This window comes from Cucurbita moschata, unplaced genomic scaffold, assembly GCF_002738365.1.
Source record: "Cucurbita moschata cultivar Rifu unplaced genomic scaffold, Cmos_1.0 Cmo_Scf00025, whole genome shotgun sequence".
Classification (NCBI taxonomy): domain Eukaryota; kingdom Viridiplantae; phylum Streptophyta; class Magnoliopsida; order Cucurbitales; family Cucurbitaceae; genus Cucurbita; species Cucurbita moschata.
In genome coordinates this window covers 1257216-1277808 of record NW_019268541.1, presented here as the reverse complement: position 1 = coordinate 1277808, position 20593 = coordinate 1257216, and the positions used below count along the sequence as shown (strand labels likewise).

The following is a 20593-nucleotide window of genomic DNA, read 5'->3' as shown; positions in this document are numbered from 1 at the left end:
GTAAGTCATAATTAAATTGCGTGAAAATAAATAAATAGATATTTTAGAAACTAATATTTTTTTTGAATAAATAACGGAACCCACTTGGATTAAGTTCATTATATAATAATGATTTAAAATTTACTGTCCAAATAATTAAATTGGTCTTAAAAAATGTCATAATTCGACCAAATTCAATCCACGAACACCTCTAATATTTAAGTTCAAATAAAATGAAATAATTTAAATATTAAAAATAAAACATGAATTATGCTCTGAATTTTATTTATTTAATTTTAAAAAAATTGGAATGTAATAATAATAATAATAAAATATATATGAAAAGCTTTGAGATTTCCGATCACATTTCCACTGTATAAATATCCGATTGGGTTTGGTCTTCTTTCCCAACTCTCTGGAGAGAAGAGTGAGAGCAAGAATCTGCAACAGCGATGGCTTCACGTCTGTTCTCCGTTTCCTCTGTTCTTCTACTGCTTTCCTGTGCTGTTTCTGGATCCGGTTTCGATGATTCGAATCCAATTCAGATGGTCTCTGACCGTCTTCGTGAGTTGGAGTTGGAGGTCGTTCGAGTCATCGGCCAAGCTCCTCACGCTCTCCGATTTGCTCGATTCGCTCACAGGTTCGTCCGATTGTATCCGTGATTGATTGATTATCGTTTCGCTTTCTTTACTCTCGCTATCTGGTTGTTTTGGTGGATTTTTTTTGTACTGAGGAGATTGTAGTGGATTGTTTCAGGTATGGGAAGAGCTACGAGACGGCGGAGGAGATGAAACTCCGATTCAGAGTTTTCTTGGAGAGTTTGGAACTGATAAAATCGACTAATAGAAAAGGACTTTCTTACAAGCTTGGTGTTAATCGTAAGTCATATGAATTGACTTCTGATTTTAAGTAGTTCGCTTCATCTGTACACTTATGAGAACTTTTCTATTTGTTCTGTGAAAAATTAGATGATTGTTTGCACTTTTGATTTGGATGACTATCTGATTCTACTGATTGATTGAGTCATCGAGAATAATCTTGATTTGCTTAATTAGTTTAGGAAGCAAAAAAAAAAAAAAAAAAAAAAAAAAAAAAAGAAAGATGATGCTGAATGCTTGTATTCCCAATTGCTGCAGAATTTGCGGATTGGACGTGGGAGGAGTTCAAGAAATACAGGCTAGGAGCTCCTCAAGAGTGCTCTGCTACCACAAAGGGCAGCCACAAACTTACTGACGTTGTTCTTCCTGAAACGGTACATCCTTACATATACTCTCGACAACTTGAATCCAAAGTGTTAACAGTAGTAGAATTCTGACCCTAAGGTTTGAACATTAGTCTGACTGATCTATACCGTGTTAAAAGCATCAATATAATTAAATTTACCAGAAGCTTTGAACTTTTGTGGTCTTTTTTTTTGTGATTTATTAACATGATGAAGAGCAAGAAGTCCTGTATCATATATTGTTGTTCTTTTCATCTGAAGGCACAAAAGAGGGGCAAATCTTTATATACCAGTTTATATACAAATTTCCCATTCTTTGTAAATTAGAGGCAAACTTTGAATCTAAGACAATTTTCCTTCTTGGTTCTACTTCTACCAGCAATTTGGAATGAACCAATCAAACTCGTTCACCGTCTTATTTCTAAAAAAATCATTTAAAACCAATGAAAATGATGGGTTTACTTGATGAAAGGGCATCCCTGATAAGAAGTAAGCTCTCGATCAATTTCTCTTTTAAGGCCCCCTTTTGTCGAATCATGAGATAATATTGAACACTCTAATTTCACGTCGTACAATTGATCAGATGAAACTGTGATGTTCATTCAAACAAATTTGTGATGTCAAGACTTTGTTAACAACCTGTCTACGCCCTTTATGCAGAAAGACTGGAGAAAAAATGGCATAGTCAGCCCTGTTAAAGATCAAGGCCAATGTGGTTCTTGCTGGACATTCAGGTTAGCTTTATCTTCTAGGAATAAGGTTGCTCAATGCTACTCGGTAATTATGCATACAATTTCTTTTTTCTTGCTTTTGCAGTACTACTGGTGCGCTAGAAGCGGCCTATGCACAAGCATTTGGAAAGGGAATCTCCCTGTCCGAGCAGCAGCTGGTGGATTGTGCAGGTGCTTTTAACAACTTCGGCTGCAATGGTGGACTGCCTTCCCAAGCTTTTGAGTACATCAAGTACAATGGTGGCCTTGAGACCGAAGAATCATATCCTTACACTGGAAAAGACGGCAAATGCGAATTCGTAGCCGGGAATGCTGCAGTACAAGTCATTGATTCTGTGAACATCACTCAAGTAAGAGCCAAGGACCAATTCCTTTAACCCCCGGCTGTAATGAAGCATCCAAATCCGTTTCATGATCATTTTCTAATTGTTGGGGTGATATATGCAGGGCGCTGAAGATGAATTGAAGGAAGCAGTTGGTCTTGTTCGACCAGTAAGCGTAGCGTTTGAGGTGGCTCGCGATTTTCGCTTGTATACAAAGGGAGTTTACACCAGTGACTTATGCGGCAATACTCCTCAGGTTGACATGAATTAATTTGTTGGCTCTGTAGAAATGTCTGATATGAATCTTCATCATCTTCAGTCTGCAGTGGCATGGTAACATGATATGATCATGTCTGATAGTTTCTGGTTTTACTGGCAGGATGTAAACCACGCCGTGCTTGCGGTCGGTTATGGGGTCGAAGATGGCGTCCCATACTGGCTTATAAAGAACTCCTGGGGAGACAAATGGGGTGAACATGGCTACTTCAAGATGGAGCTGGGCAAGAACATGTGTGGTAAGTTTTCTTCATACAGTATTGAGTACAAAATTTGTTCAATTGGAATAATACAACGGTCAGATATAGATTCTAAACCCACAGCTAATAGATATTGTCTTCTTTGGCCTATTACGTAAAACCTTATGGTTTTAAAATGCGTTTACCAAGGTGAGAGTCTAGCCGTATGCCGACTAGTGCCTTGTACCATTTGGTGACTAGCTTTGATACCACCTCTAACAGCTCAAGCTCACTGTTAGCAGAAATGGTATTAAAGCTAGACACCGAACAATGTGCCAGCAAGGAAGCTGGCTCCCAAAAAGAGTAGAATTTGAGATCTCACATTGGTTGGAGAGGAGAATGAGCATATAAAGATGTGGAAACCTCTCCCTAAAAGACGCTTTTTAAAACTTTGAGGGGAAGTCCATAAGAGAAAGCCCAAACAAAACAATGTCGGCTTGGGACGGTTACAAATTCAAAACACATTCAACGATTTCTCTCTTTAAGCTCAACAAGTATAAAACTATCATCGAAGTGTTCTTCATGGCTTCCTACTGATAAAGATGGTTGAGGTTTCAGGTATTGCAACTTGTGCTTCATACCCCATTGTTGCATAGAGTGCGGAAATGGCAAAGCTTGCTGCAGGGAAAGCAAGGTAGTGCGGTATTAAGGTACGGCTATGGTGGGCAGAACTTGCTAGTTAAAGCTTCCAATTCTTGTAGTTTATATCATTAAATGCAGACTGTAAAGTGATGTTGTTGTAAGATCGAGAAGATCTTGTAAATTTGCATAGCCAGAGATGGTGGGACAAGTTTGATCTCTATGTACCATTCTCTAGATATTAGAACCTTCCAATAAAACTATAATTATAATTAAATTATTTGAGGCATTTAGGGTATGAGATTGCAATGGACTTTGGTTTGGGAGCATGGGAGCTATTGGTATGAATAGTCTTTTTTTTTTTTTTAAAATCTTTTTTTTAATAAATAGTTTCAATTATTCTAGTTCAATTAATTCCATCCTAATTGAGAAAAAAAGATATTTATTTTTTGTTGGTACAAGTTTAGTTTTTGAAATATTTTTGTATTAGGGGTGTACATAAGTAGGTTGGGTTGGTAATCAACCTTAAAAATTTCACAACCGTAGTTGTGTCGCAGATTGAACATGTACTTGCAGGCAGTGTGTGTGATCGAACAAGCTTGAATTTCGCACGAGCGATGTTCGATTGGCGAAGACAAACTTCGTCTAAGGTCTGACAAATATATAGGACTTAATTCTCATTAAGGCTGGTCGTGAGTGTGTTAAGATCGCGATAAAAAAATGGGGTGAAAATTATATATGGGCGTGAGCGTGTTAAGATCACGATGCAAGGCTGGGCGTGAGCGTGTTAAGATCATGATGCAAGGCTGGTCGTGAGTGTGTTAAGATCACGATAACGGTGCAGCACTGTAAAAATGGGGTGAATTCTCAGGCTACTTTAAGATCAGGAAAAACTGAGGTGAAAAAATATATGGAGCTTAATTCATATATATATATATGGAGCTTAATTCCGTTTCTCGTAATGCCACATGGGTGAAAAATATATATGGGGCATAATTCTCAGGCTACTTTAAGATCAGTAAAAATTGAAGTGAAAAAATATATGGAGCTTAATTCATATATATGGAGCTTAATTCCGCTTCTCGTAATGCCACATGGTAAAAAATGAGGTGAAAAAAATATATGAAGCTTAATTCATATATATATATATATATAGGGCTTAATTTCCTACCGTCAAGATCACCATGCTACCCGGTAAAAAATGGGGTGAAAAATATATATATATGGGGCTTAATTCACGGTGGTGAGTATCAAGATCTATACAGCCCGTAAAAATGTAGGATCGACAGTTGATTTTCAAGTTGGGTTGTTAAAAATTAATTTTATTTTTAATTTTTATTTATCTACGCTTCATAATTATTCGATATAATCTTAGATAAAAAATATTAAAATATCATAAACACAAAAATCAATTTATAATCCTTGCAAAAAAATCTTCCTAAAAAATGGTAACATTAAACTGTTTTATTTATCTATAATTCATAATTATTCGATATAATTTTAAATAAAAAATATTTAAGGTTAAAAAGTTTTATTAATAGTTTTAATTCAACGTTTTATTTGAAATCAGATGGCACAAATTCAATATAATATTATTTAAAAATATCATAAATGAAATGGTCTCTAAATTCAACCAGCTCTCATTTTGGTTTTTAAATATTTTAAAATTCTAAATTTTTCTCGAATAAATTAAAACTTCTAAATTAGACCATTTTCCATTACAAGGATTTGTTTAGTGCAAAATTGAATTTTAGATAGAATTTATTTATTCAAATATATTAATAGAGAAATAATTTAATACCACTTTAATTTTTTTTTAATAAAATTTAACCATTATTGATTATTATCGCTAATTACTTAAAAAGATTAGAACCATTTCAATTAATCATTATTTGAAATATTTTTAATAGTATTTAAATAATTAAATTCGAAGAAAAATAATAATTTTATTTATTTATTTATTTAAATTAAGTTAAAGCGATTATATATAATTAAGTTATGGAATTGAAAAAAAAAAAAGAAAAAAAAATGTTATTACTCATCATCCAAAACTCGTATGCTGAAATTAGTTGTAGAAGAATCAGTCTCTCTCTCTCCGGAGAAATCACCGATCGTCGGAATTGGAAAAGCCTAACTGACGGTTTCGAAAGCCTTCAGCACCGCAATTCAGCCTCCAAATTCTTGTTTCATCTCCGTTTAAGCCTCTACATTCCAAACATGGCAGCGGAGAGGCACGCCTCTTCGCGCGCAACATCATCTGAAGACAACGCGATGTAAGATTTTACACATATTTCATATGTTTGATTCCATTCGTTCTGTTTGTTTCAAGTGTCCGATTGTTTGATTTCTTTGTTTTTGGAATTTTCAATTCTAGTTATTCCTCGGTAATCTTCGTGATTTCAGTACGAATCCGACTGTCGAATGTTGAATTGACTTGCTTAAATGTTTCGTACTGTCTATCCTCCTTGGTTGTTGATAGTTCCTTCGTTGGACTGCTACAGGTTTCTTGATATACTGCATGAGGCCCCGTTATTTGGTCATCGGAAGCCTGCAAGAACAGTTGGGAGCATAATTTATTGTTTCGTTTTGGCAAGTATACTCTCCATCTAAAATGAACCATAATACAATTGTAATGCTAGTTAGGCAAACTTTGATAGTTCTTGAATTGGCTGGCTTACTCTATAACTTTGTTTCGAAAGGTTGAAACTATTGAACTTCTCCCCCAATTTAGGTAGGCTATGCTGCTCTGGCTATTGGAGCGCCATGGATTTTTTGTCCTATAATGCACTTGGTTGAACCATTGCTCTGCAGTTGCGATGTCGTTCTCTTGATGCTCACAGGTATTCTAATAACGTCCAGAGTTATGCTTATTGTGATAAATTAGACCAACTACTTTCTGACCAGCAAGGTACTGGAGAATTTTATTTTCTGCTATTCGTGTAGCCAGTGTACTTTTTGTCATTGCAGGATTAGAAATTTCAATTCAGTTCATTCTTAGGAATCAAGCTATTGAAATCGATCATTTAAGCACATCTTTAATCGTCTTGACATATCAAAAGGTTTTGATGAATAATTCAACCAAGAGGTATGATTAATGAAATGATCTTTATACTTTTTTAGAAGTTGAACCACTGTTTATTATTTCAGGTATATTTCAGCAATATCTAGTATACCAAGTCCAGAAAATTCGATTGCAGGTACTTATATGTAGTTGGACAAAGTTTCTAAATAGTTTCTAAGTGAAAGGATTTTTTTGCTTCCTCTTTTCCTTGCAAGTTTGAAGAGGTTGAAGATCTTAGAGACTAAAGTTGCAATATGAACTAAAAGTATTGGTTAACGGTGATGAAAAGAAAATGTTTTCATGAGCCATGTCTCTTTGTTTTCTTTTGACAGGATCTGTTCTATTGGTTGTACAACTTTGTCCTTGAGTTCTAGATTTTTCTTGAAATGAATTCACAAATTAATTTTTTTTTTTTTTTTCAGTCTGGTGCTTGCATTTCATGTTCTGTAGTTTACAATGCAATTAAACGGATTATGTTCCTTTTTTATTTGTAGGGTTATTATAGCTTTAGCCAGAAGTTAAAGCATATTGTTCGTCTACCTTTTGCAGTTACTGCATATGGTATGTTAGATAGTTGTGCTGACTCAGTCTATAAATCTTCACATTTTAGTTGTGTTGCTATATGCTAGTTGGCAATGAAGCCTTTTTACCTTTTTCTGCAATTGTGGCCCAATTTTAAATAGTTGTTCACTATCAGGAACTGCTGCCCTTTTACTTGTCATGGTATGGGAACCTCAGATCAGTGCACTCTCGATCCCCATAATTTTAAGGTAGTGAGCTTATACAACATGTGAATGCCGATTCTAATAGTTTCTCCAATTAACTGTTTTTCCTTTGTTTCATTCTTCCCTAGTTACCTTCATCTTCACCATCCAGTACTGATCTCTTCTTACTAAGATTATTTTTCTGATCACCTAAAGACATTCTAGTTATATTTTCTGTATTTTATTACATCCATGGAAGTTCCATTGTTATCATATTCTGACTGTAATTGTCAAATGTCCTACCTTAATTTCCCCCTTTTGTTGATTGCATTAGGAACTATAGATACCAAATGTGCATATCATTTTATTCCTTATTTTCATTTTGTTGCATATGGATAGTATCGTTAAAAGCTTCCTCCTTGATGTGCATGCTTTATCCATATCCTCATGTTTACCTAATTGTACATTACTGACATAATATGGTGTTTGATGCACCTTTTATATCTGCAGGATGATTATGTTAATTGAAGCGGTATGTGCTGGATCGTTTATGATTATATATATCAGTAAGTTTTTTTGTATTAATGGGATGGGGTCTCTTCAGGTGTCAATTGATACCAATAGTGCTTTAGTTTATTGATTTGGATTGATTTGTTCTTTTAAATATTGGACTCTGTTATTCCATTATTTATTACGTTTTACTCAATTACTTGGGCCAGTATGTTCTTTTTATTGTGATTCTAGAAACTGCTGTTTTGTAATCGGTAGGGTAGCATGGCATTGGATATAATGGCTGATGGTATTGTTTTGCTTACCAGTCTTCCAGTTGACTGAAGCATAACTGATTCTTAAAGCTTTTCTGAATCGCATATCTCCAGTCTTCAAATAATGTTTCATTGTATTTATTCATCTTTTTATTATGTGCCCCCCAAAACATTTGGATTAATATTGTCATGCGTGCAATGCAGGTTATGTTCAAAAGTACAATTCATTAAATTCTCAGCCTGATGTTTTGAAGTCATTGTATTCTCCACTTCAGCAATCAAGTTCTTTGGAAGATCTAAGGTCAAATTATTAAGCTTATCATAATACGCTGCTCTTTAGTCTGTAGCTAGAGGTTAGGTGGTCACTGCGTCTAAGAATTTTTTTTGTTCAAATATACTTTCACAATATTTATTTAATTTTCATCCAATTAATATAAAACTGATATCTACAACTTTTCCACACCTTTTTTTTTTTTTATCTTGGTAATAGAACAGCACTTCTCCATCTGTTTGTTTGTTTTTCTTTTTCCTAAGAACGAACTCTAATCCAAAAGAATATCGCCGAGTTAGGTAATTACAAAAGTCCGATTAATAGATGCCCATAAAGAAGCATTAAACCTCACAACCTCTCCTACCTTCTCCAAAGACTTCTCCATCCCTCTAAAAATTCTACCATTTCTCTCAAGCCACCCTCCCCACATAATAGCACAAAGGGAAGCTTTGCCTCAAGACTTTTCTTTTATCTTGAAGGGGAATTCAACAGGACCTCCATCAAAGAACGACAGCTCCTATTACGCACCACAGTGACACCAAACAACCTAAAAAACTGGCTCCGAAGAGAATGAATAAATTGGCAACCCCCCACAAAAGATGATCCAAATCCTCCTCCTACTGACAACAAAAGACACGCCATTCTGGACATAAAATAAATGTGGAATTTCGTTGAATAGGATCTTTGATGTTCACTAAACCATCTAAAACTGCGTGTGATTACACTAGGAGATTCAGATTTTGATGTTCATGAACCATTTGATGTCAATCCAAAGAGTTCTGTATAGGTTTACTGTTTGAGTGACTAAACTTTAGTTCTGCCTAGATCTTTTCATATGCTGCTAAAGATTGGTTGAATTTCAATATCCGAATCTCCTAGTGTAATCACATGCAGTATTTCTCTCCTATAAAAATAGTGGTGCCTTCAGATGGACACATTGTTTTATTCGCACGATTTAAGATTTAAGAACTCTTTGGTGTAACAGGTATCATGATGTTGGTCGACTTTCTGATCAGCAAATGGCTCTGTTGCAATATCAGCGAGAGAACCTTCATTTTCTGAATGAGGAGGTATATAATAACCTTATCACATACTTGGTTTGGCACACAGCAGCTTTACTTAGTCATGCTCTTTTCTCAATTCCTATTGGAATGAGCTAAATCACCTTCGTTCCTGTTCATCTCAGATTCTTCGGTTGCAAGAGTGCTTGAGTAAATATGAACGGTCCAGTGATGGAAGCACGCCTCAGGTGATCATATTAATTTGATGTATGGTGTTCTTTTAGATTTTATATGTATAACCAAAGTTTGTACTGATTTTTAGATTTTATTCATGTGTGTGAGCTTAAAAGCACAGACACATCGTATACATCACTTTCTTAAAAAAAGCATGACGGGGACTTTTGGGAACATCTTTATTTATAGAATATATTTGTATACATTGACATATTTAGTACTTCATAATACATAAAATGTGTATGCTAAACATAAAAAATAAAATATACTTTAGGCTAGAAGACTCTTCTGGGAGTGAAGTAATAATTTAGTTTTTGAACTTTCAAATTTGTAACGATTTAGTGGTACACAGTAAGATTGACATACTTAAAAAAAACCCTCATAAATCTTAACAATATTTTTTTCAAAGCTCTAAATTGTTACTTCAATGAAAGTGTGTATTTTTATCGAGTCAAGTCAATTAACAATATTTGAAGAGTTTGAAATAGATATAGAAGGATTTGGTTGGCTCTCGCTTGAGGAAGAAGTTGTCATCTCTTAGCTTAAGATTGATCAATATATAAGGATTGGAATATGTTATATATATTTATATATTTTGCATGCTTTACTTCTTAAGGTTGGGTTTTAATTTTTTCAAGAGCGGTGTTCAAATTGTGTATAGTTCTGTCCGAAATTAGAAGGAAGTATACTCAATAATAGACTCCGAAATTAGAGTATATGAACATGAAAATTCTCTCTCGTGATAGATAGTCAAAGATGAAGGAATAGGTCAAGGATTGTAATATGAATGAAAATGGCTGTAGTTACAGTGACTCCTTTTCAGGTTGATCTTGCCCATATGCTAGCTGCTCGTGATCAGGAATTGAGGACACTTTCAGCTGAGGTATGTCTTACATACAGTACTGTTTATATGTTTTGATTGGATTTTTAATAACATCCAACATATGTCCATGTCAGTTAATGTCACAAGATGTTGGCCCCTACTTATATTAGTTAATATCGTAGGCAAGCCACCACAATGATGTGAATTCATGTTTTCAATTTTTTTTTGTTTTGGTTTTACTGTGTGGATATGCTTTTATGACGTTGAGATATCTTGTCAGGTTATTTGTTTTTTTTAACAAGGAAATCAAGCTTTCATTGAGAAAAATGAAAAAACCATACAAGTGCATAAAAAAAACCAAGCCAACAAAAGGGAATCCCTTAAAATAGCCTAGATAAAGTACTGTAGTCCAACACTGACTCCAAAACTTCGTCACACGACATTTCTACTTCTCTAAAAATTCTATTGTTTTTCTCGAGCACGCGTCTCACAAGATGGAAAAAAAAAAGAAAAAGCATGCGTGCCATGAAAATTTTCCCTTCTCTTGAAAAAGCGTACTTAGGAGTACCTCCTCAATCATAGCCCATCAGTCACAATTCCACACCAAACATAAACAGAACGAGTTCGGCCTCTATGATCAAAGAGTCTGAACAAACTAACAACCCCACAACAAATAATATGAGTCCTCTTACGCCTACCAAGGATACCCCACTGCAGGAGCAACACAAGGGAAGAATGCCTTTGAAAATGGTCCATAGTGTTGACTTTCTCATGTAAAACTTGCCAAACAAAAAAAAAATTACCTTAGGAGGAATTTTAAGCTTCCAAATCGAGGAGAAAGCAGAAGGCGGTTTGTCTGTAACAGGAAAGGGATAGACAACAAACGAGAGAAAGAATTGCAAGAGAAGAATCTTCTAGAAGAATTCAGGGTCCAAAACCTGAAGTCCCATCTCCCTTGGAACAAATGCTGATCATGGAGAATATAAATGCAACAGTCCAAGCCTACTGGCTTTCTCTCAGGCTTCCCTTCAAGGTTTTTAAAACGCTTTTGCTAGAGAGAGGTTTCCACACCCTTATAAAGAATGCTTTGTTCTCCTCCCCAGGATTTCCCAATCTACTCCCATTTGAGGCCCAATGTCCTCGCTATCACTCGTTCCTCTCTCCAATCGATGTGGGATCTCTCAGTCCACCCTCCTTCGAGGTCCAGCGTCCTCACTGGCACTCGTACCCCTCTCCATCGATATTCGTTCCCCTCTCCAATCAATGTAGGATCTTACAATAAAGGGAGACCCATCATAGCTAATGCCTCTCTATTGGAAAGATGGCACTTGAAGCCCGATATCTTGTCAGCTCATGAAATCACCTTGATGCACATGCAATCAAAACTTCCATAACAATATGAATTATATGTTGCAGATGAATCAGGTGACATCAGAACTTAGGCTTGCTCGATCTGTGATAGCCGAGAGGGATACCGAGATTCAGAAATTACTCACCACCAACAAGCAGGTAAGTTTTAACTTTATCCAATCCAACGTCCTCACACATCTGATCGTCAACTTTTCTTTGACATTGACTATCCCTGAATAGTATGTAGAAGAAAATGAAAGACTGAGAGCTATTCTAGGAGAATGGAGTACACGGGCTGCAAAGGTATCACTGCTTATTCTATTAGCAACTATATCTTCAAATGAAATGGAAGCACTCCGACTCTTTCACTAAAATTATGACCTTTTATCGTTGCATGAAAGCTCGAGAGGGCGCTTGAAGCCGAGCGTATATCAAATCTTGAACTGCAAAAGAGGATTTCAACACTAAAAAAGCTATCACATGCATCTGAAACATCAGAGCAGCAGGGGAGTTGAGTTGATGCCTGTAGTAAACCATACATAAAGCATCATCAGTTTAATCTCAAGGTTGGAACGGAAGTGCCGCCCTCAGCATAGGCTACATTTATATTCTCTTGAATATGAGCAGCAGCCGATGAGACCCGTTTTTTCTCGTGCATTCTGGCCTCCAGTATCGACCAAATACCGGCAGTAGCTGTGTAAACAAATGAAGGTTCGTTTCTTTTTTTCCTTTTTGATCTTGGGACTAAAATTTGAACTTCTTTGATTGTACATCTACTTTTTTCTTTTGAGGTTCTCTTTTCTTTTAATGCATTTTGATTTTAGTGCACTTCGAAGGGAGATGATAATACACTCCTAAATGATACCAAAAATTTCATTAGGGGCCTCATCCTTGAGGCATGGTGCATTTAGGTCTCTGAAGTCGACACACACTCGTACTTGTCTGTTCTCTTGCGTACTAGCACGATGAGAACCAACATTTCCGATTCTCATATGATAGAGAGAGGGGTTGAAGTACACATAAATGGTCGTCAATTTTTATCAAAATATGGACTAGCTCTTGGTTCGATTACCATCCCGTTAAGGATAGGTTTTTTTATCTCCACGGTTGAGTTTTCCCAATTCTAGTATCTTGGAAAGGGGTCATTCCTTGGATTCACTTATTCTTCGACCGACCTTTTAACTAATTAGATGATGGATTTTACTTCTCCCTTCAGACTCAACCTTTTTCTAATTAATTAGGGGATCGAATTTCATCTCTCCTTCGACTCGACCTTTTTCTAACTAATTAATTGATCTATTTCTCCCATAATTTGATATAAGAACTAAAACGTTTCAAATAATGAAAATAAATAAATTGTATTAATTGATGGTGAAAAACATTCCAAATAATGAAAATAGATGTCATTAATTTCTTGAGAATTTAGTAGGAAAGCAATTAAAACTTCTCTCTTGATATTTTTACTTAAATATTTAATATATATTTTAATTATTATAGTGAGTAATTCATCATTATTAATTTATAATCGTCTAATAAAAAACAAAATTAAATGTTATTAAAAACTAACCAAAGTTTATTCTTTTACTTTATTAATAATGAACTCTAAAATTGATAATTTGTATTTAATGATTTAGTTTATCATACATATCACAAGTCTCACCTCCGGAAAATAATAAATTTAATAATTATTTTTTAGATCAATATTTTAAATATACCATAATATAAGTTTTTTTTTTTTTTTGTGACATTTTTAGATATTTTGCTAGCTTGCGAACAACTTTACTAATTTTATATTTACTAGGGAATACCTATTCTAGCTCTAACCAATTAATTGCACAAATTCTATAATATTTAAGTGTTAAAAAAATTTATTAGATATAAATACTTAGCAGTAGCATGTCAAGCACCAAACCCATTTCTAAATATTTATCCCTCATAATTACTGGTCGTACTCGATACTAACTAGTGTTATATAATTCTCGAAAAAAAATTTATTTTACAAATAAAGTTATATTATTATTGAATCTCGATCATTATTAAATAATAATAGTTATAAGCGGAGTTTAAAAAAATATTTAGAAATTTAGAAATAATTGATATTAAGTCATTTAATTTTAAAATTTTAAATTTATTCCATAATTTAATTTCTATTTCATGTTTGAGATTTAAAATGATCATATTTGACTCTTTTTCTTTTTTTCTTTTTCTTTTTTGTGAAAATTGATATATATATATATTTTGTATATTAATAAATACATATTAGAATATTTGAGTGTTATATTTATTTGGATAAGTTTAGAAAATTGTGAAACCCCTTTAATATTAATATCTCAACTATACTTACCATATAATTGTTTTTGGACATTTTTCAAACATTCCCAATAAAACTCCAACTTACTTAAAATGGCATTAAATGTCACCATACTTTACCATTAAAATCATATTCCCAATTCACAACAAAACAAAATTCCTTATTTTCATGTCTCTTTTAATTTATATGTTCATATTTCCATATTCATTTATTTATCTTTTTGTGGCTAATTATATGAATTTACTTTTTTAATATTCTTATCAAATTAATTTTAAAAATTATAATATTCAAATCTCAACGCCCAAATAATCACTCAAATTCAATCTCATTCCTACGTGGTCTTAGTTCATTCATGTACCTGTCCTTTACTCGGACACCGTTTTTGCCTTTGTTCATAACCACTTCGATCGATATGTGTATAAAAAAACTGGGTCCTTACAATTTGGTTCGTGTAGGTAATAACTTCGATGTAATCTCAGTTCACTCATGTATCCCTAGTTCACTCCTATCCCACATATCGAAAAATTGAATTTTTTAATCTGTGATCGACTTTAGAATAATATATATGTTTTATCTTCTGGGTCGTTTTTTGATTTGCGAGATAATTAAGTTTTGAGTCGGAATTGATATAAATGGTAAGATTATTAATCATTAAATTGTTTTATAAGAATGTAGAAATACAAAGGCAAACATGAACTCAAAATTGAGCTTAAATGGTTGGCGATTTAAATGGCTTCTTCTCCTTCTTCTTCTCTTTCAATTTCATTGTGTTCTTCCACGTTTGTTTCTCAACAAGAATTCAACTTATTCCACAAAATTGACAGACAACTCTACACCATATTAGTCATTAACATAGGCCGAGACCCCATGGAAGCTCTCCAAATCATGGCCTTTTGGCTTTGGCTCGAACGTGTCGGTTTTCGACACGTCGTTTATCGAATGCTCCAATTGCCCATCCTCCTCATCAACGAGCTCGCCGACGAAGCCCTCACCGCCCTCACCTGCATCGTCTCGGACAACCCCCCGCCCTCCTCCGACGACTACAACAATAGCATCCCTCTCACTCAAAATTTCATGAAGAAAGAAATCTCTCTCCAGTTCCTCTACACCAACCGTCAAACCGCTATCGAAGGAATAGCTAAAATCCGTAACGAGGTTTGTTTTAGAGCCATGAGAGATATCATGCTTAATGCCATTAGTCACCGGAAAATCCCCTCCTCCGTCTCCGTCCCGCTCCCTCCACCGTCGCTTTCCTTTAGATCGTTTGATATCATGGTGGATGAAGGAGATCAGGTGTGTCCGACATAATTTATTTATTTATTTTAAAATAATTTATAAAGAACGTCTAAATAACGATTTAATGTATTGCTTGTGTTCTTCGTTAAGGTACCGCCAGAAGAACGAGCGATGTTCGTAACGTTTTCAAAGGGTTATCCCGTGCAAGAATGGGAAGTTCGAGATTTTTTCACTATAAACTACGGTGATTGCATAGAACATTTTCAAATGCAAGAAGTAGAGCCGAACGAACAATCATTATTTGCTCGTATAGTTTTCAGATCGGCTTCAACGATCGGCTTGATCTTAAGAGGACAGCCAAGAATGAAGTTTACCATCAATGGGAAACATATATGGGCTCGAAAGTTCATTCCAAAGCATCCGCCGTCGCCACAGCCGCCCGCGACGACGGCAGCTGTGGCAGCAGTTCAGCTGCAGTCTCCACCGTTTTACCCTTAACAATGGAAGAAGGGCGGCGGCAGCGGCGGAGGCGGCGGCGGCGGAGATGCTGTTTTGAATTGTATTTTCAAATATGGAAAGTGATCAGGATTAACCTCCTATTTGTCTTATTTCAAAAAAAGTTAGAAATAAAATAATATTTTCACGGAAATTGTTTATTGATAACTTTTATGTATTTTAAAAAATATTCTTGCCTTATATTACTTTATTTATTATTATTATTATTATTATTTAATATATAATTATTTAATCCAATAATCACATATTATATATATATATATATATCTATAATAGAATAAAAATTTTATTTTATTTTATTTTTCTCTAAATTCAAATTGATTTATGTTTCAGAAATATTTTTAAGGTTAAAATTTTAAAATAATATAAATATTTTTAAGATATTAAGATATTAATTTTAAATATAAAATATAGTTGAAAAAAAAAATAATTTTAAAAAATTTTAGTTTAAACTTTTATAATATTTTTACTTTTAAATATTTATTTTATAATATTTTAACCCTTAATTTAGGATTAAAAATCTCTTTAGGAGTTAATTTTTTTTATATATATTTCTACTTTAATTAATTTAGATTATTTAATCGAATATATTAAATTTTGAGTGTTTCTAAGAATTTGGTTTTTTAAATTTTAAAAATTAAGCTTATAAATAGATATTTGTTTTGTCATTAATTTTGGTTTAAAAAAAATAGTAATTTTAGAAATTTTATTTAGTTTTTGGAATTTGACTAAAATTTTTTAAAAAAATTATAGCACGTTAACAAAAATTATCGGTAAGAAAATAGGAAGGAAACGAACATAAATTCAAATTGTTATCAAACGAGATCTTAGTCTTTCGGTTTCTCTATTGCATTAGTGTTCTCGTTAAATTTTGAATCATTGTTTAGGTATTCGATGACAAAAGTAACGGATTTTCTGACCTCTCTTATCGTTTATCTAAGTGAGTTGTTAGTGTTTGTGTAGGAAGGATGTCCACACTGCTAAGGGGTTCTCGAGTTAATTCACATTAAAGAACGTTTTTAGAGGTTTTTTTTTAAAGACGTCCAACATTTACAAAGATATACTACTGTCCACGAAGTCTCTAAAACAAAGGGTACGTTCCCGATGTCATCGACGCCTAAACAACAAATGCAGAACATTGATTGTTGACATGTTGTTTTGGAGTGATGACGGGGTTTTGTTGGATAATTAGCATACTGGAATTGAGCTCTAATCAGTGTTTGGTTTTGCTGCATTAAACATTAATCTTCGATTAAAATGTCGGAATTATCATTCATACTTAAAGGAAGACTTGTTTGGAACGACTATTGGACTCTTGGACTCCCATCGACTAAATCTGTAGACTTCAAGCGGTAACTGAGGAAATCTTGAACCCGGTAGAGAACGTCTCCTCCATCTCTTTCGTTCGCTCGGAAAAGATTAAAAATTTGTAGACAGTCTTAAAACCTATTTATAAATAGTACTTTGTAATACGATCACGTTAACACGAGCTATTTCAAGATATTTCTTACAAAAACTCTCAAGTACCCCGACAACACAAGGTGACTCCACATTAAACATACTTAACTTTTGAGTTTTTATGATCGAGCCACCGAAAGAAAAAATGCATCTTATTGATATAAGTAAGCAATTTTTAGTCATGAGTTCAATGAGATCGCTCTCTTTGGATGCGGTCGCGGTTTATTCATAGACTCATTATTTACTCAAACGTTACAAAACGTCATTATCAATTTTTAAAAAAAAATTAATGAAAAAGTTGAAAATGAATTAATACAATTATTAGTTTAGAGTAGGGGTATACATCAAACCCAACAATCCGACAACCCGGACCAACCCAACCCGAACTATAAGGGTTGGGTTGGGTTGGGTTGAAGTAGCCTTTTGGGTTAGGTTGGATTCATTTTTCTGAACCCAAACTGACTCGGTTTGGTTTCAGGTTCATGGGATAAAACCTTCGGGTTGACAATTCGACAACTCAACCCAACCCAACCCGAACCCAACTTTTTTTAAAAAATAATTTTTTTTAATAATTCGACAATCCAACCCAACCTGGTACACCCCTAGTTTATAGAGGTTTAAATTTATACGCTCAATAGAAAAAATTAAAAAGAAAATTATTTTTTAAAAAAAGAAATTGATTTAAAACTTTAAAAAAGTTTTAATTCTAACAATTGTGGAGAGGATAGTCCTCGAACTTTGAATCAATCGCATAAAAATTTCTAATCCTGAAAGTACAAAATCCCCTGAAATTTCTCATCCACCATATCTGAACCAGAACTCAAGAATTAGCCCCTAAATTCTCTCACGGTCCATTTGGTTCGAGCTTTTGCGTCTCGGTACACTTCTTCTATAAGCGCTGAATTACCATTTTATGTTCATCTCAAGGCGCCGAATTCTGTTTTACGCTCAAAATCAAAGCATTTTTCTGGGTTTGATGCATGATTTTCTCCGAGTTCAAGGGTTAAAATGGTTCGAGTTTCGTTGATTTATGTTTATTTTGCAGAATCGATTGCTTCGCTATGGATTCCGGATCAAGTGGCGAGGAACCTACTTCTTGGGAAGATCTTTGCAGTATCAATTTGATGCCCTCGGAATTGTTTTTGAAGTTTCGTAAAGAGTTGCGCGGCTTTCGAGTCGGTATAAATTTGGAGGTACGTTCATAAACTATGGATTCTTGCAATTTATAGTCTCTGTCTTATTATAATTCAGATGATTTGAGGATTTTGTTTACTGCTAATTATGGCTTTGGAGGATATAGTTCTTAGCCTAAGTGGTACTTAGATAGTTCTTGATTCTGTGGGCTTCATTTTCAAGGCTTTTATGATAGGAATTGACAATTATAGTTTGGAGAGGCTTCGAGATAACTTAGATTCCTAGTGCCACAACCTAACTATGAAAAGAGTAGGATGTGGACTCTGTATAGTGTGTTAGATGATGCACCGTACTCTTTGGTTGCGTGAGCATGTCAAGATCATGATGTCGCACGGTTGAAAAAGTGGGACCGTGAGACCTAGGATGAACTTAGAGAGTTCCAATTTCTTTAGTAAATCAAAAGAGAAATGAAAGAAGTAACTAATGAGTTCAGTGCTGCTGACTGATACCATATTGAATTTGTAAGGGCTTGCTTGTCTTCACATCTTGTAGTTTTCTGAGCCTATGGTGTGTGTTTACTGTGTAATATCATGCTTGGGATGCACATGTTTGAAAGTGATGTCGTTGCTAACTAGTAAGTAAAGGTGTGTCGACATTTAACCAAGGGGTTGGTTTTACGATTTGGTTGGTGATTTTGGAGCCGAGTGACGTTATTGAGTGATAAACATTAGTTTTTTGTTCCATTGCAAGGGTGGGGGATCATCGACCTTTAAGATGATAATTGTTCTCTTATTCACTAAGCTATGTGCATGTCGGTGATGAATATTAGATAAAGTTTCAAGTTGCATTGTAAGTAAAGATGCGTCGACATTTAACCAAGGGGTTGGTTTTACGGTTTGGTTGGTTTTGGAGTCGAGTGATGTTATTGAGTGATAAATATTAGTTTTTTTGTAAGTTTAACCATTGCAAGGGAGAGACCGTCGACATTTAAGAGGATAATTGTTGTCTTATCTATTGAGCTATGTACGTGTGATTAGATAAAGTTTCAAGTTGTATTGTAAGTAAAGGTGCGTTGAGATTTAACCAAGGGGTTGGTTTTACGGTTTGGTTGGTATTGGAGCCGAGTGACGTTATTGAGCGATAAATATTAGTTTTTTGTAAGTTCAACCATTGCACGGGTGGAGGGTCGGCAACCTTTAAGATGATAATTGTTTTGTAGCTCTCGGGACATCCTCGCAACAGAGGATCGTTGGTTAACTAGGTCTATGAAAGAATAGATTGTACCGTACGAAAGAGAGTATTACGCTCCTGATTTTCGCCTTCTTTGAAGCTCTTATTGTAGCACGGTTCGGGTCAGTTTGTGTACTCTTAGATTGAATGAATTTGGATTTACTGTTTGGCTCAGTTCTATAATGCTCCATGTAATGAATATGAAGCCAAGCTTGTGGTGAAGCCATTATATCCGGAGCAGCGATGGAAGTTTATCTATGAGCCAATCCGTCAAGATATACGTCTTCTATCCAAGAAGATTCCCGTTACCAGATTTCTAAATCTTCAGGTACAAAGCTTCTAACCAACAGATTATATATCATCACCCTATACTGTGGATGACATCCAATTCTGTTTTACGAGCACAGGTCGGTATCGGACATAATTTTCAGATGCACGCCACGGGTTGGAAATGGAAGCTAACGACATGTTTGGGTGGAGACGGTGTATCTCGCATACGGAACAAGTCATCGATTAGCCCATTCGGGGGATTGGATTTCCGCTTCGGATGGAGGGCAGATTACGTGCTTCCTGAAATTACAGGGTATGGAAATATTCATCATCTATGGTTTTTATAGAAATTGTGGGGCGGTGTCTGTAATAGTGACGTTGTGTTCGACAGGTCTCTAGGCACCGGCGAAGCGTTGTTTAACATGAACTCGGGAAAGCTGGAAGCGTCACTTGATCGAATTGAGGCCATTGTCACTCACAGTGATGAAGGTTGTGATGGATAATACAACCCAAGAATCTGTGAGCTCCAACATCACTCATTGTGAACTTAGAAAAGGATGGCAAAATTGTTCTGTCATTAACCCTCTTCAATATGCTTTTACAAGTAGCTTTAGATTTGGAGCTTCTCTCTCTCTCTCTCTCTCTCTCTCTCTCTCCAATTTTGTTTTTTTAGTTCACTTTATTTGTACATTTGAAAATCAATCAAGGCTGGAAATTTTGTTCGCCTTTTCAAAGGAGATTTGATTTCATTTTTCAAGTTTAAAAAGATTTATGAGACACGGTTCAGAGTTCGAAGTACCAAATAGATATAAATTAAAGAATTTAGAGGACATGGAAACAACACACTCCCACCAAGCATTTTACCAAAAGAAAGTAACGTC

General features: G+C 34.8%; 4 protein-coding genes across 6 annotated transcripts; all 4 read left to right on the top strand.

The window, feature by feature from the left end:
* Positions 1-349: 349 nt before the first annotated feature.
* Positions 350-3636, top strand: LOC111461492 (thiol protease aleurain-like). Its single transcript, XM_023105030.1, has 8 exons — positions 350-619; positions 736-857; positions 1116-1231; positions 1862-1935; positions 2018-2282; positions 2380-2511; positions 2635-2770; positions 3329-3636. Exons 1-8 carry the CDS (start codon positions 432-434, stop codon positions 3364-3366), a joined length of 1071 nt encoding a protein of 356 aa, XP_022960798.1. The 5' UTR covers positions 350-431; the 3' UTR covers positions 3367-3636.
* A 1742-nt stretch (positions 3637-5378) lies between these two features.
* LOC111461818 lies at positions 5379-12573 on the top strand. Of its 3 annotated transcripts, XM_023105502.1 has the most exons (15): positions 5379-5622; positions 5851-5938; positions 6081-6189; positions 6497-6546; positions 6905-6971; positions 7108-7180; positions 7625-7680; positions 8083-8179; positions 9135-9219; positions 9336-9398; positions 10208-10267; positions 11624-11716; positions 11798-11860; positions 11959-12074; positions 12105-12573. In XM_023105502.1, the coding sequence occupies exons 1-14, from the start codon at positions 5567-5569 to the stop codon at positions 12070-12072; spliced, it is 1074 nt and encodes a 357-aa protein (XP_022961270.1). In that variant the 5' UTR covers positions 5379-5566; the 3' UTR covers positions 12073-12074; positions 12105-12573. The 3 variants fall into 3 exon arrangements, with proteins under 3 accessions (XP_022961270.1, XP_022961268.1, XP_022961271.1); XM_023105500.1 differs by having other exon boundaries at positions 11959-12573; XM_023105503.1 differs by lacking the exon at positions 5379-5622 and having other exon boundaries at positions 5851-5942; positions 11959-12573.
* Positions 12574-14548: 1975 nt separating this feature from the next.
* LOC111461694 lies at positions 14549-15760 on the top strand. Its single transcript, XM_023105308.1, has 2 exons — positions 14549-15161; positions 15255-15760. Exons 1-2 carry the CDS (start codon positions 14598-14600, stop codon positions 15600-15602), a joined length of 912 nt encoding a protein of 303 aa, XP_022961076.1. The 5' UTR covers positions 14549-14597; the 3' UTR covers positions 15603-15760.
* A 2060-nt stretch (positions 15761-17820) lies between these two features.
* LOC111461555 lies at positions 17821-20449 on the top strand. The gene is made up of 5 exons (XM_023105124.1): positions 17821-17956; positions 18124-18271; positions 19618-19770; positions 19850-20025; positions 20104-20449. The coding sequence occupies exons 2-5, from the start codon at positions 18140-18142 to the stop codon at positions 20213-20215; spliced, it is 573 nt and encodes a 190-aa protein (XP_022960892.1). The 5' UTR covers positions 17821-17956; positions 18124-18139; the 3' UTR covers positions 20216-20449.
* The last annotated feature ends 144 nt before the right edge of the window (positions 20450-20593 follow it).

What these genes read in the sequence shown, in the direction of transcription:
- LOC111461694 (XM_023105308.1), top strand. Translation starts at nt 14,598, where the DNA reads ATGGCTTCTTCTCCTTCTTCTTCTCTTTCAATTTCATTGTGTTCTTCC. An exon ending in TGGTGGATGAAGGAGATCAG is followed by an intron (nt 15,162 to 15,254) that starts GTGTGTCCGACA and finishes TTCTTCGTTAAG; the next exon opens with GTACCGCCAGAAGAACGAGC.
- LOC111461492 (XM_023105030.1), top strand. Translation starts at nt 432, where the DNA reads ATGGCTTCACGTCTGTTCTCCGTTTCCTCTGTTCTTCTACTGCTTTCC. An exon ending in GGTTCTTGCTGGACATTCAG is followed by an intron (nt 1,936 to 2,017) that starts GTTAGCTTTATC and finishes TTGCTTTTGCAG; the next exon opens with TACTACTGGTGCGCTAGAAG. An exon ending in TATGCGGCAATACTCCTCAG is followed by an intron (nt 2,512 to 2,634) that starts GTTGACATGAAT and finishes TTTTACTGGCAG; the next exon opens with GATGTAAACCACGCCGTGCT.
- LOC111461555 (XM_023105124.1), top strand. Translation starts at nt 18,140, where the DNA reads ATGGATTCCGGATCAAGTGGCGAGGAACCTACTTCTTGGGAAGATCTT. An exon ending in CCAGATTTCTAAATCTTCAG is followed by an intron (nt 19,771 to 19,849) that starts GTACAAAGCTTC and finishes TTACGAGCACAG; the next exon opens with GTCGGTATCGGACATAATTT. An exon ending in GTGCTTCCTGAAATTACAGG is followed by an intron (nt 20,026 to 20,103) that starts GTATGGAAATAT and finishes TGTGTTCGACAG; the next exon opens with GTCTCTAGGCACCGGCGAAG.
- LOC111461818 (XM_023105502.1), top strand. Translation starts at nt 5,567, where the DNA reads ATGGCAGCGGAGAGGCACGCCTCTTCGCGCGCAACATCATCTGAAGAC. An exon ending in TCATCTGAAGACAACGCGAT is followed by an intron (nt 5,623 to 5,850) that starts GTAAGATTTTAC and finishes GGACTGCTACAG; the next exon opens with GTTTCTTGATATACTGCATG. An exon ending in GTTTATGATTATATATATCA is followed by an intron (nt 7,681 to 8,082) that starts GTAAGTTTTTTT and finishes CGTGCAATGCAG; the next exon opens with GTTATGTTCAAAAGTACAAT.